Below are 13466 nucleotides of genomic sequence, written 5' to 3'. Positions count from 1 at the left end.
TGTGTGTGTGTGTGTGTGTGTGTGTGTGTGTGTGTGTGTGTGTGTTTGCATGCATTCAGGGGCACTTGGCTGTGGCATCCTGAAACACTACTTTGTCTCACTCACATGCATCCCTTTATCACCCCACATCCTTTTTTGTTTGTCATCACGTTCCCAGAGACTGGCACTTTGCACTGCGTATCATATTTGAACTTGGAGAGAAAGGGGGCGGGTAGATGGATTGTCTCTCCTTTGCTGCCAAAAACAGTGAAAGGTTGTGTACAGTCGGTGGGAGTACATAGTTTCATGAGTTGAGGGCGTGCATGTGTATAGGTTACATGGAGGCGGATGTTTTTGCAGCAGCAGACCTTGAAGAAGAGCCCTCCTTAAGAGAGAGGGTCACAGCAACATGCTCTCTATCGGTCTGATGCTGACAGACGGTGTGCTTTCCTGTGTTTGTGGACAGGATGTGCATGTTGCTGAGAAGGTTACTCATCCTCCTCTTGTCTATTTACAGATAATAATAGGGAGAGGGTGAGGAGATGACCCAGTTTTTCTTCTCTTGCAATGCCTACAAAGTGTTCTTTTGTCTCACAGCCATTCTTGCACTGCTTCATTTAAAACACATCAGTAACCAGATTCCAGAGTCCTTGAGTTATCAGTTCTGATATAACTTTAGTAGGAAACTAGCCCGAAAAAAGATATTTTAAAGCCACGAAAAGCCAGCAGGGAAAGTAAGAAGAAATAAAACTTATATTGTCAAGATTTTGATTAGAGAAGGGTTGCTGTTCACTTTATGGTCATTAAAATACAACATTCCTATTACTGATCTGTGACCAGGTTCCTGCCTTTTCTGGCATCAAGGTCACACAGCACCCAGTACCGATGTCTGTCCCTGTGGATCGTGGATCTAAGGAGCAGCAAAACCATATTGTTGCTGGTGTAAGCTGTGCAGGCTGAGCCCAGATCTGGCTCTAGGACATGGATGCAGTTTCACTTTTCTGGATATGGCATTACAACTCCTACTTTTTGTAAACCTGGAGACAACAAACCTATGATCCACCAGTGCTGTGCTTAAAGGAAATATAGAAACTAATTTGGGGCATTTTAACAGCATATGGTTTAAAAAAAAAACCCATAAACATCCAGATGTGATTTTGACCCTATTACTGTTGTCCAATGCAGTCTGACAAATGTACAAAGCAGTAATGTCCTTAGGCACTCAATAACTCATCACACACACACTCATCAGGATGTGAGATAGGAGCTCCTGTTGAGGTACTTCTTGGTAATGAAAGCATTTAGAATTCCACTGAGCACAATCCCATCCTTCACGTCGCACTTGAGGATCACCTTCAACAGTTCAATACATCCCCTTTGCAGGCCTTTGTGACATTATTGCATATAGCTCACAAAGAATGTGTAAAATACTACCATAGTCAATTCTTCAGCCTTCATGAAAACACACTGAATGGCACTTTTAAAGCCACTTTACACCTGCTTAATCCTGGAATCATTACGTACTTATTGCTGCAGAGAGAACATGACTAAAATATGGAGAAATAAGACATTTTTTACTCAGGATTTCTGCCCAGTGCATATGAGATAGTCGTGACAGAGACTTAGGAGGTGCATTACAAGTGCTTTTTATGGTGGCATCATGTCTTAATCTACGTTGTAATTTTTATCTTTACTTTTAGAAAAAGTTTGAAGTTTTGATAGCAAATGAAATCCAGTACTGAGTCCTGAAGGGAAGCATCACACAAACACTAAACCAATCACCAATTAGAAACTTTCCATAAAATTTAAAGTTGTTAAACTTTTAGAAATTTTGAATCATGATGACTCTTATTATGGGAGCTTCTAGAGACAAAGCAGCAACGACAGTCAGCCCTGCCAGCTGTTTTATAGGACACCTGGAAAAAATTACTTGTAATTTGGAACAAAGTGTTTTCAAAGTAGACAACAAGGCTACTCTTGATCTGTTTTGGAGTCTATTAATATTAATAATATTAATAATAATAATAATAATAAGGTCATCACCATTTGTTTCTATAAAATTAATATAGACCAGAGAACTACTTGAATGTCTTATCAACTATCAGGCTGGTTCCTTTCTGTCGTATTTTTCAGCAACAGAATTTTTTTGTGTGTCCCTTATTTCAGAAATAAAAATTTGCCATGGCATGTAAAAGCGTACCGCGTATGGCCACATCCATAAAATATGATTAGGTGGACCAGCGATCTCCATCTTGACCACTCTATTCAAGACAATGGGACGACTTGGTGGCTTCCACAAACCACAAACCCGCTCACTTTGCATTTATTTGTTTATGAGAACACATTAATCTGTTGAAAGACATAATTACCCTCTAATGACTGTATATTTCTAAGTAAAACATCATAATTTTCTATGAACTAAACTAAAAAGATGTCTGACTGTACCTTTAAAAAAGAGAAAATATTACTATGACATTTGAATGACTTTAAATGAATGCTAATTTTGCATTGTGCATGCTGTTAATGTAAACAAGGATTACTTTGCAAACACATTTGTCATATCAACTTAACTTTGTGATAATGCAATGTGGTTACCTTCAAGCGTTATCTGCAACTTAAGTGCATAGTGTTTCAAGGGCACTGAATGTCTGGAGCCCCGTGCTGTAGTAAAGGCAACAAAGTGTAAACTGCACTGTGACATTCATGAAGCCACATGACAGATTTAGTGTACCTTCACTTGCAAACTTGAGTTATTCGTCTTTTTTTTTTTTTTTTTACTATAGTAGTTAAATAATAATCAAATATTTTAGGTGAGGTTGTTCAGTTAGGGAATGTGCAAGTGGGTATGTGTATGATAGAAAGGGCCCTGTCCATCACACTCACACACTCTCACACACACACACACTCACACACACACACACACACACACACACACTTGCAGGTTATTCCATGAATCGAAGTGAAACATACTGGCTATTCAAGTATTCTGCTGTCTGGATCACAGCATTTGCAGTCTGTACCTCTGGACCATGACTTTTCAGCATTTCATGCCATTCAGCCAGACTCTACTTCTTTTATGTTACTAAAGTAAGGACCCGTATAAAAGTTTAAGTTTCCATCCAGACATTTCACCTCATAAATGTATGAGTCGATTATTGACTTTAGCCTTCTGCGTGCCTTCTTTTCTTCATCCTACATGCTCTGTTCTGTTCCTCCATTCTGATTCCAACTCACACAAAACATACAGCAGATTTACACTCTTGCATGCAGCCAAATGCAAATACATGCAAACACGCACACGTAAGCGACCCAGGACCTGTGAGGACCTGCCACAGTTGAGGAATGCAACAAGAGGCTCAGCCAAGAGAAAAGCTATTCATTCAGAGCCCCTTCACGCCCCCTCCACCCACACACGCATTAAAAACACACAAAAAAACAACTTTAGTGGAATGCGTTTGCGTGCTGCTGAGAGAGGTATCCACTGTGTGTACAAAAACACAACTTTGGGCCGCTCTCACACACAAACAGACACACAGTTTATGACTGATTGCTAATTGATTTGGCACTTTGCCAAGCCCTTAAAATGAAAAGCTGAAAGCCTCACTCAATACGGTCCATTCTCTCACTCTCCCCGCGCGAGAAGGCTGGGCACACGCGAGCGTTCACGTTTCTGTGGTTCGGTGCGTGCGCAAAATTTCAGCACAAACGCCGTCGGTCCGTTTGTGTGCGTTTTCAGGTATTAAGCTTACCACAAACACAGCCTTGTGCGTGTCTCAGTGGGAAAGCTGACCTGTGGAGAAGTGATTTTCTTTCATATGATGCAACCGTTACTATCTGCAGACGTTTGGTGTCCTGCTGAGAGTCTGACTTCTGAGCTCAATATCAGCTCGAACAGAAGGGGAACGCAAGGAGCTTTGGAGAGGTGGGAAAATTTACTGGCAAAGGATGTCGGCTAGTAAACAATGTTGAGAGTTATTACTTTGTTTCAGGTCACAGCACGTCAACCTCGACGGAAACACGACGTACCAGTCCAGCTGCGTGTGTGTGTGGAGGAGGAAGAGAGAAAGGATGCTACCTCATCACCTAGGATTCAAGTAAACAGTGTCAAGAGTTATGGCCGCATTAAGTGCAACACACAACTCAACTGCTCCATGAATCCTATCTGCTGAAATAGCCAATAAAACACTTTCTAAGTAAAGCTGATCTGCCACCAATACACTGTAATTTAGCATGCTGCTATTCATCCCAACTCTCTGTTAAAGTAAAACTTGGTTTTCGCTGCACTGCAGAGAAAATATTTACAGGTAGCGTTGTGCTCAGCTTGAGCCCGAAGCTGAAGGAAGAGACAATTCGAGTGCTCCATCATAACATCATAAATAAAAATGAGCTGAAAGCCAATATTATCAACAGATTTAATTTACATTTTAACATGGCAGTAGTGTTGATTGGTCCTCAGTGTTAATGAGCAACGAGTAAATCACAAAGGAAGACAATGAAAACAAACTCATCATGTCACTGTTGTTAAATACATGATTTATGTGCACAGTTTGAATTAAAAACTAAGCTTTTCATTGTGAGTGACAGTACAGTAGCTGCCGAAGGCATCGGAGTATTCTACGTATCAAAGCATCCTTTAGTCAAAGAGCATCTCGCTGTTTGGCATTATCAGTAAGTGCTGGATTATCGAGGTGTTACAGTGTCTCTTTTACTATCAGTACAACAAAGATTTCTTCTACAGTGTAGTAAGATTACAATCACAGTGTGTGTGTGTGTGTGTGTGTGTGTGTGTGTGTGTGTGTGTGTGTGTGTGTGTATAAATGACCACTGGAAATATTTCAGTGTGTTTATAATATAAAGAACGCAAACACAAAAATACCACTTTTAACAGCCATCATAGAAGTCACACTATTTCATGCTCATCCTGTGATCTCTGATTCACTTCTTTTATAATTCAAATATTTACTTTCTTCAGATGTTTAAAGGCACGAGAAAAGAGCCGGCAGCCAGCCTGTCAGAGACAGAGCGGCATACAGAGTTGATCTGCTGCATGACATCTAAAAGAATAATGAGCTGCGTGGCGGCGGCTACAGGACTAAAGCAGGATTGAAGACCAGGATAGCCAACTTGTTTTGGTTTTTCTCACAAATAATACAGGAAGTTTGGGGCAATATTTCATCGAACTTTAAGTTTCAGTACAAATACTGAGAATCACTTGAATTATACATGGCAGGTATTTTCGTGATCGGGTTGCAGTTTGTGATGTAGAGAGAGGTGTGCTGGGAAATTGTCAGCCCTGGATTTAAGACAAGAGGAGCAAAACAGCATCATCACGTCTGATCGGACTGGATACTCTTAGTGAGATTGTTTGAAATGATGAGAGGTATGCTGACTCAGTTTGTTAAAAAGATTTAAACGAGAAGGCTCACTCAGTCATCTAAACATAAGGCCACAGACCACAGCTTAGAGTGGAAAGAGGAAACAGCTACACTGGGTCTGTCCAAAGGTTCTAGAGCTGACTTATTAACACGTCATGTGTTTATTGTGTGAAAACATCAAGTTATTGTTTTACAGAGTTTGCTGTTATTAGTCGAGTTCTTAGCTGCAGTCTTTTTTAGACTAAATCCCCTTTACCACAAGGTCAATTTAGCAACTGGTAACATTTTCTCCAATGGCATTTTGTGGAAAAATATTTTTCCCTCAGAATAGGTAAATAAACTTTATTATGTAAGTTTAAGATTAACTGTTTTCAGGCAAAGTCTTTATTTTTCGACCAAGTTAGCCTCACTCTGTCCAAAGATAACAAAATCAGCTTACTAGTAGAGTAAAGATTAAATGGGGAAGACAGAGCCAGACTAGCTGTTCATGCTGTGCTGGAATACTACTCGGAAAATTCACGCAAAAACGTCTCACATAAATCCAAGAAAACTGCTCAAATAATGGTATCCTACTTTCTGAGTTACTAACATGAAGAAAAGGATGGCAGAAGAAAGTAAGCATTTAGCTAATGGTAAGAAACCTGTGTGCAAATTCATGCATTAAACATTATCTTTGGGGTTTAATATGTTATGCTGTTTCCACATTCTGACTTTTAGTTTGTATTTCTGAGCGAGGTCATCGGTGTGCGTTGGACAGCACTGTACTGAAAGGTACCAACCCACGGGCACACGTGAAGGGCTCAAAAAGGTAGAGAAACTGAAAATGCGACTTCATAAGAGGTCACAGTTCTGGCAGAGCTTTTGGATTTAAATGCGTTAGTAGTTCCTAATAAAGTGGTCGCAAGTGCTTATAGCAGTCATCTCTCAGCAAGAGCATCAACGAGCATATTTACCTAAAAGATTAAACTGCTTCTTTAAATTATCTGCTCAAAATAGATTTTCCAAAATACTCTACATGTCTTATTTAGCTGTAGTTCTGTCAGGGATAATTTAATCAAACGCATCCCTACGCCCTGAACGTAAAACTCCATGCATGTAACGCTAATTTAACTGTCAGATCGCTGTCAGCTCAAATACTGGGCCACCAGCTTATTGTGTGCGGTGTGTTAAAAGAATACAGTGACATTTTGAATCTGAATGAGCTGTCACACTGTGGGAATCCGAGCCGCGGACTGTGGCGACGAGCTCCGATGATGAATGCCGACACTGCTAGCGAGACATCTCAGGGGACGCTAATAAAGACAAATGCGCAAAGTTTTTCCACAGTGTGTCAAGTGTTTGTGGAAGAAAAATGACAAGTGAAATTCAGAATGTCCTTTCAGAGCTAATGGTAAATAAATTATTTAATTGGTAAATGGAAGGCAGTTTGCCTGGTATTTTGATTGAATGGAAAGTGAATTCATCCCAGGCCTGCTACACGTGGACAATCCTTCCAAATCCGAACGTGACAGCAATGCCCGATATTCTCCTTTCATATGTCCTTATGTCATCCTTCTGTATCTAGGCCAGTCTGAACTTTCCTCCATGTTTCTTCAATCAACATTTCAGTCCATGCAGCCATTACAGAGAGTCTGTTAAGAGCACATTTTCACTTTGATCTCTTTCTTAATTTTTTTTCTTAAACATAGAGTTGGAGAATCCATACAGAGTTTGATTTTCAGATAGAGGCTACATTCGCTCAGCTCGGGTTTCCGACTGAAGGAGTTTGAGGTGGTTTAACTGCATGCAGGCTGCAGATAGGCAGACAGACAAGGTGGAGTTCTGCTTTCAAAGAAGTTTATGTCCCTTTGTGGAGACGCCATCAAGCTACCAGACCCAGGCGGGAGATCTTAGCAGAGAGGAAAGAGTGGAGGATGAAGACGATTGGCTTTGGACACGAGTGGAGGTCCAATTGCTATAAAAGGAAAAGAAAAACAACAGGATTAAAAATTCAAAAACACAGCTGGGATACAAATGAGAAACAATGATCTATGTATATATATTTTTTAAAAAAACAGAAAATGAATCTGCAAAGCACTTAAAACCAAAAGAAATATACTCAAAACTAACTGCACACAAATGGTTCTCCATGTGGCAAGTATTAGACGGCCCTAGCTGGTGCCAAGCACACACAAGTATGCACGCAAACACCACATCACTATGAACAAAGCTCTCTCATAGCCTGAATCAACAGTGGGTGATTTCACCGGTACTGTGACTCATATCCTGTTCCTGAGGTCAGTGGGGAGATTTAACCTAGAAATTCACACTAAAACTACTGTTTAGGTGGTTAACTGTAACACTGCAGAAACAAGTGAAGCCAGAGCAGATCTACATGTAGCTACACTGTGATTGGACCATAAAGCTTGGCTTGATATTACACGCTTTCTGTATGTGCATCTGTGACAAAATTAGACAAGTTTAGATCCTGCTAAATTTACAGTACAGTACATACTGTGTGGGGGAAAAAAAGACTCCTAGTTATCTCCTTTTTCAAACGATGAGCTAATGAGCCATCAGCCACATCCGCAAATGTCTTGGGATTCCTCTTATAAAGCCTATAGCTGTGCTGGGATTTCAGAAACACTATAGACACTAAAGCTGTTTCTGCTAAGGTAGCCAGCAGTGGGTTTTGATTCAAAGCGCCAAAGTCTTTGCTTATTTGCCATCAGCTTAAACGGAGCAGTCAAACGTTAGTGTATCCGACAGAAGTTCTACACAGAGCTGTATGTGGACTGTCACAGCAGATCGAGGCGTTGACATAAACATCCGTTTCCAATTTCTAAATCCCATAAGCCTGGGGAGTCTATATTGTTTCACCATCACTCTCTCTTCCAGCATACAGTAAATGACACGGCTTTATGAGTGATGCAAAGGCAATGTTGTTGCTCTGGGTAAACACTTTGTTTAAAGGCTGGGGAAAGGTACTCTACAGGCACATTAATAGTCACATAAAATCCAACCTAAACCACACTGATGCACACATTGGCTTGGGTTTGCACTCGGCTGTTTTCTGGTCCTGAATTACTCGAGGTTGGCCTCTGAAACATGAGCCACCTGGACATCTAATCAGTGAACTGCTGGGTGGTGTAAAACAGATTAAAACTCTTACAGTAAGTGACGGGCTATTTTTAAGGAAAACTCGTGTGCTCTTACCTTCAAAGACCTAAGTGTTCGTGCGAAGTTTATTTCATTTCAGATTTTTTGATTAAGTGCTGTAATTTACTTTCTGCTGTACCACATTCCTTCTTCCTGTTGCGCTTGCTTCTAGCGCAGCTCGTGTTCCTTAATTCCCAGAAGGCCTTGCAAAAGCCCCTGAGAGTGGGAATGAACCTATTCTGTTTACTGTGAGGTGTGTGTAACCACACCCATTTAAGCCTGATGCTTTTTACTCACCAGTATTTCTAAACGCTGACATAATTAAACTTAAACACTTTTTAGGACATAGTGTCTTTTAAAATGTGAATTACTGGAAAATCAAGCTGTAACTGAACCCTTTGGATTCAAGGAATCCACGGCAACTTCCTCGGGAAGATCCGAGTCAGCATTTTGGCCCGTGCCTTACCCACCTGTCAATAAAACAAGGTTTTTACAAACCTCTTCACTAAAATAAACACCACCTCTGAATCATGGTTAGAAATGTAACAGGTATGGTTTATAGTCAGGAAAATGTAAGAAATTATGTGTCATAATGTGTGTTTGTTTAAAGTTGATTTTGAACAGGCCTGGGAAACATCTGCAGAAACATCTGGGCTACTAAAGTAACTCCTCCTTTCAGTGACAGTTTGTGGCTGCTGCACGTTTGACTTTCACAGCCTTAGAAACTCAAACTCATTCTTTTTATTAGATTGTGCTGACTCCAAGAACAAGACTTTATAGAAGTGCCGTTATGATATCTTTCTATTAAACTATGGTGTAGCTGAAAAACAAACAAAAAACCCTCACAAAAATACAATCACTACTATCAGTGTTCACCTCTTAGAAGAAACCGATTCTTATGCATGAACATATTTTGTTACAGTCTAAATGTGAAGTTAAAAATACAAAAAATGAACCAAAGAAAAAAAAAACACTCACAATTTCCCCTTCCTTCCCCCCAAAGTCGAGGAACAGCATGCGTACTCCGTCATCTGAAGACATCTTTAGTTTTTCAAAGGGGTAAGAGAGGAGAACTTGGGGCTTGCTAGTAGTGCGAGCTACTCTCTCCTCAAAGTCCTCCCCATCTTCTGCTTTCGGGTCAGCCAGCACAGAGAAGCCCCTCTCATAGTGGATCGCCAGCCGACACTCCTGACCCCGGTACAGACAACCTGGAAGACAAAGATTTTTGATTGTTAACAAGGTGCTCACGAGGAGGTGGAAGAGTGAGGTCTAAAAGATACCTGCAGAGAGCCAGAGTAGAATAGCTAGTCTTTACATACAAGGGAAAATTTTTGTTTTTTTGGTGTAAAAACCTTAAAATCCTTACAAAGTGTTGCTCTCTGACAAAAGCTGTGTTTTGTTCACAGTCTATAACAACTGTGCCTGTGGAACCCAAAGTCCAACAAGAGACTGGAACATTAGCTATACTACATCCAAGAGAGGTGAACTGGGATGGCTGATCTAAAAGAGCTTTTGCATATTCATGCCAGTAATATGGTTTATTAGTGCCGTTCGAGGGCTGGTTGTCAGTCCTGGCACGTTATAAAAAACCCAAACCCTCGTATCTCTTGTATCTCATATCTGTTTACTTACTAAATGAAGTAGCAGCATTTCAGTGACACACTCTCCTTCTCATTCGGCTGAAAGCAGGGAGTGTAATTTCTCTATTTTACAACATTTCTCATCACTTTCCTCCCGCTCTTCCTCCTCTCGTCACAGCAGGTGTCTTAGCTGAAAGCTGAGTGTACTATCTTTATCAGCTCCTCCTGCTTTGCCTTGTCCCCGCACTGTGTGATCTAGGTGCATTTAGCCTTATTTTTCACTCCTTGACAGCAGAATACCTCCACTCCCTGCGGCAGACGTGAAGGCCGCAAGACGAAAACTTCATTTGCAGCACAAACTGTGTTCTCCTGACGATATCTGATCTACCAAGCAGCGTGTTTGTTTGACAAAGAGACGGCAAGAGAGAAGAGAGATGTTATCTTTCTATTGTTTGACCAAGATGTGTGTACAAGGATGGATGTTTGTATGTAGATATACACACACACACACACACACACGAGGCACTGTTTAAAAGCACTTTTAACATCGCAGGTGATTTTCAGCATTTCTAAAGACACTAGTTTTCTTTACAAAGTATTAATTCTATTCTATTTGCACACAATAACAGAATAATTTCAGAAAATAACAAAAATGATCAGTGTCAATGTAAACCATAGCACAAACCACTGCTGTGCAATGATAAGCTTTAACTTTGTAGAGGTAGGCGATGGATATACAGAGATATCACAACATTTCCATGTGTCAAGAACTGGAGTGAGAAGTATCATCAACAAAGAGAGCCACACAGTGCAGAACAAGCCTGGTAGAGGCACGAATCAAAGATCTCAAAAACTGAAAAGAAAACTAGTGAGAGATGTGTCTGAAGACCCCAGAACAACTGCCAAGACATGAGTGAATGACTTGGCTGAGTCTGGAATTGCCTCAAAGAAGAAAAATCCTGCAGAGGAATGAACTGCAAGCCTGCAGAGCAAGAAAAACTCCACTTCTGCAGAACAGACAACTTTTAGCAATATTATAGTATGCAAAGGATAACCTGGAGAAAATTATGGATATTGGAAGCGCAGGCTTTGGTTAGATGACACCAAACTAGAGTCTAGTTTGGCCGAAGAGATACTGCTTATGTTTGGAGAAAGAAGAGGTGTACGAGCTACAGAACACCGTCTCCACAGTGAAACACGGTGGTCTGAGTATTTTGTTGTGGGAATGCTTCTGTTCGCCTGGATCTCGGGGATCTTGTCAAGGTGGAAAAAATCTTTAAGAAAGACAGCTTTGTGAAGATTTTCAAAGAAAACCTCAAGTAGTCAGCAGCTAAACTAAGTCTGTGTCTTCTGTTTGTCTTTTAACACGAAAATAACCCAAAAACACACGTCACTTCACGTCCTGGTGAATAACGACCTCCAGTAAACCACATTGTTGCTCTTTAGGGTTTAGTAGTTGTTAGCTTGTCGTTAAACTGAAAGAGACACATAATGTCTAATTAACTATGTTGGCAGTTAAACCTTCCTAATCAGACTACCATGTTTCAGTTTATCTAAAAAAACAAAAAAACAACAGCAACAACTAAGAGGACGGTTAGCAAATGTGACTTGACTTCCTGTGAGTTTTATTTCCCCCGTACAGGGTAATTTGCAGTGCACAAGAATGTAATTAAACACAGAAATGCATTTTACATTCATTTTGATTTTGCTCTTTTCAAGCATATTTCAGTGTGGTTCAGCAGAGGGGCAAAAAAGAAACTTTAATTTCACTCTGGAATGTCTTATTCTAGATTACAAACAGCGGGAGCTGTCAGCTGTAAAACAAGCGTGGAACAAAATGCTACACGAATGTGCTCAATTAGCACTTCATCATACTCGTTACAAAGCAAAAGTAGAAGCACAAACTGCAGGTGCACAGAGATTAAAAGCTGCAGGCTTGGGTCAAGTTATAGGGAGCGCATAAAAGTGATAAACGTGGCACAGCTTTAGTTAAGACACAAAACTAAAGCCAGATTTGCATTAGCTGAGTGCTGTTACAGCCAATGACATTCATGCAGGTGTACAGCATTATCAGTGTTGCTGGCTTAATATTAATGCTCAAGTATCTGCTTTTTTTTTTAGTTCAACAGGCGGAAACTTGTTGACACCTGTAATCTTTGAAAATCCTTCAAACACTCCAAGCTTACTGTACACCTCACGCTATGAACAGCTACGTTTCTTGAGACGACCACCTCAGTTTGAACTTCTTTGAACTCTTGACAAACAAAACCAAAAAACACTGACATAAAAGTTGGAGAGCAATGTGAACAACATGGTGACAAATACAAAGTATCTGGCAGTGTTTGAGTATTTTTAACCTCCTAAGACCTGAACTCTTCCACGACATGCATTTTTAATTTCTCTTTGATATTTGGGCTGATTGGGAGCTGATGAATGTAAAAACAAAGAATTACCAGATGTATTTATTTTTTTGACCTAATTTTTGTTTCTAAGAAAAATGAGAGCCACATATGAGGATATTTGTTTAAACATTTGATAGAACAGTAGCAGTATAATGTCCTCGTAAGTGGATATCAGGCCCTTGTAGGGAAAAATTGACTATTTTGGTATAAATAACCCAAAATGTGATGTCCACATATGTGGACGCCAGGTCCTAGGAGGTGAAAGGTCTTTTGTCCACTTTTGTCTGATCTCCATTTCCATTTATAACAAATTGAAATATATGCAACTTTATGTTAATGTTGTTAAATGTAGCACAAAAGAGACTCAAATTACATTCAAGTAAATAAAGCAATAAATTAATCTCTTTCCTACTTATTGCCTGTGATACTCAAACAACAACCTGTGTGATGACTACGCTTCAGGAAGTAATGTTGATATGGAGAGCAGTCTGATTCAAATAGAAGCTGAGCCACACACATACAGTCAAATAGAGGATAATATCCTGTTTTAACCCCCGATGAAAAATGAGTCTCATAACGTGTAATATTTTTCTAACGATGTATAAACAATGTGACGGGAACAGCGTGTTCCTAATGGTATAAATGGCGCTGCAAATGAAACAAAGAGTGGCGGTCTTTGTTGTGTTCAGGAGAGAATATTAGACCTGAAAGTCTTCTACCTGAGAACATTGTTCTGTGGAGAAAGTTCCCACAAGAATACACACACAGAGGGAGAAAGAGGCTTTTCAGGCAGCAACAAAAGCCCTTCTTTCTGCCTGATGGTGAGTGGAAGAGACAGAAGGAGGGGCAGAAAGTGATAACACTGGGAGCCAGAGAGGAGCCAAATGAATCAGGGAAAGAGAGGGTCAGAGAAAAAAAAAAGGAGGGAGACACTAAGTGTGTTACAAACACCAACAAGTAGAAATTCTAAAAGATTATTAGGAGACAAAAAG

At 40.2% G+C, this 13466-nt stretch overlaps 1 protein-coding gene across 1 annotated transcript in view; it reads right to left on the bottom strand.

Annotated features, from left to right (window-relative positions):
* Window positions 1-6739: 6739 nt before the first annotated feature.
* Window positions 6740-13466, bottom strand: part of sntb1 (syntrophin, basic 1) — a 35370-nt gene continuing 28643 nt past the window's right edge. The window contains exons 7-8 of the mRNA XM_005744412.1: window positions 9471-9700; window positions 6740-7308 (exon numbers count right to left, since the gene is read on the bottom strand). Coding sequence (XP_005744469.1) covers window positions 7216-7308; window positions 9471-9700 — 323 coding nt within the window. The 3' untranslated portion in view covers window positions 6740-7215. The remainder of the gene's footprint in view (window positions 7309-9470; window positions 9701-13466) is intronic.

This window comes from Pundamilia nyererei, unplaced genomic scaffold, assembly GCF_000239375.1.
Source record: "Pundamilia nyererei isolate P.nyererei 1_Seehausen unplaced genomic scaffold, PunNye1.0 scaffold00144, whole genome shotgun sequence".
NCBI classification, from domain to species: domain Eukaryota; kingdom Metazoa; phylum Chordata; class Actinopteri; order Cichliformes; family Cichlidae; genus Pundamilia; species Pundamilia nyererei.
The sequence above is the reverse complement of the archived record's forward strand: the minus strand, read 5'-3'. Positions and strand labels throughout refer to the sequence as shown.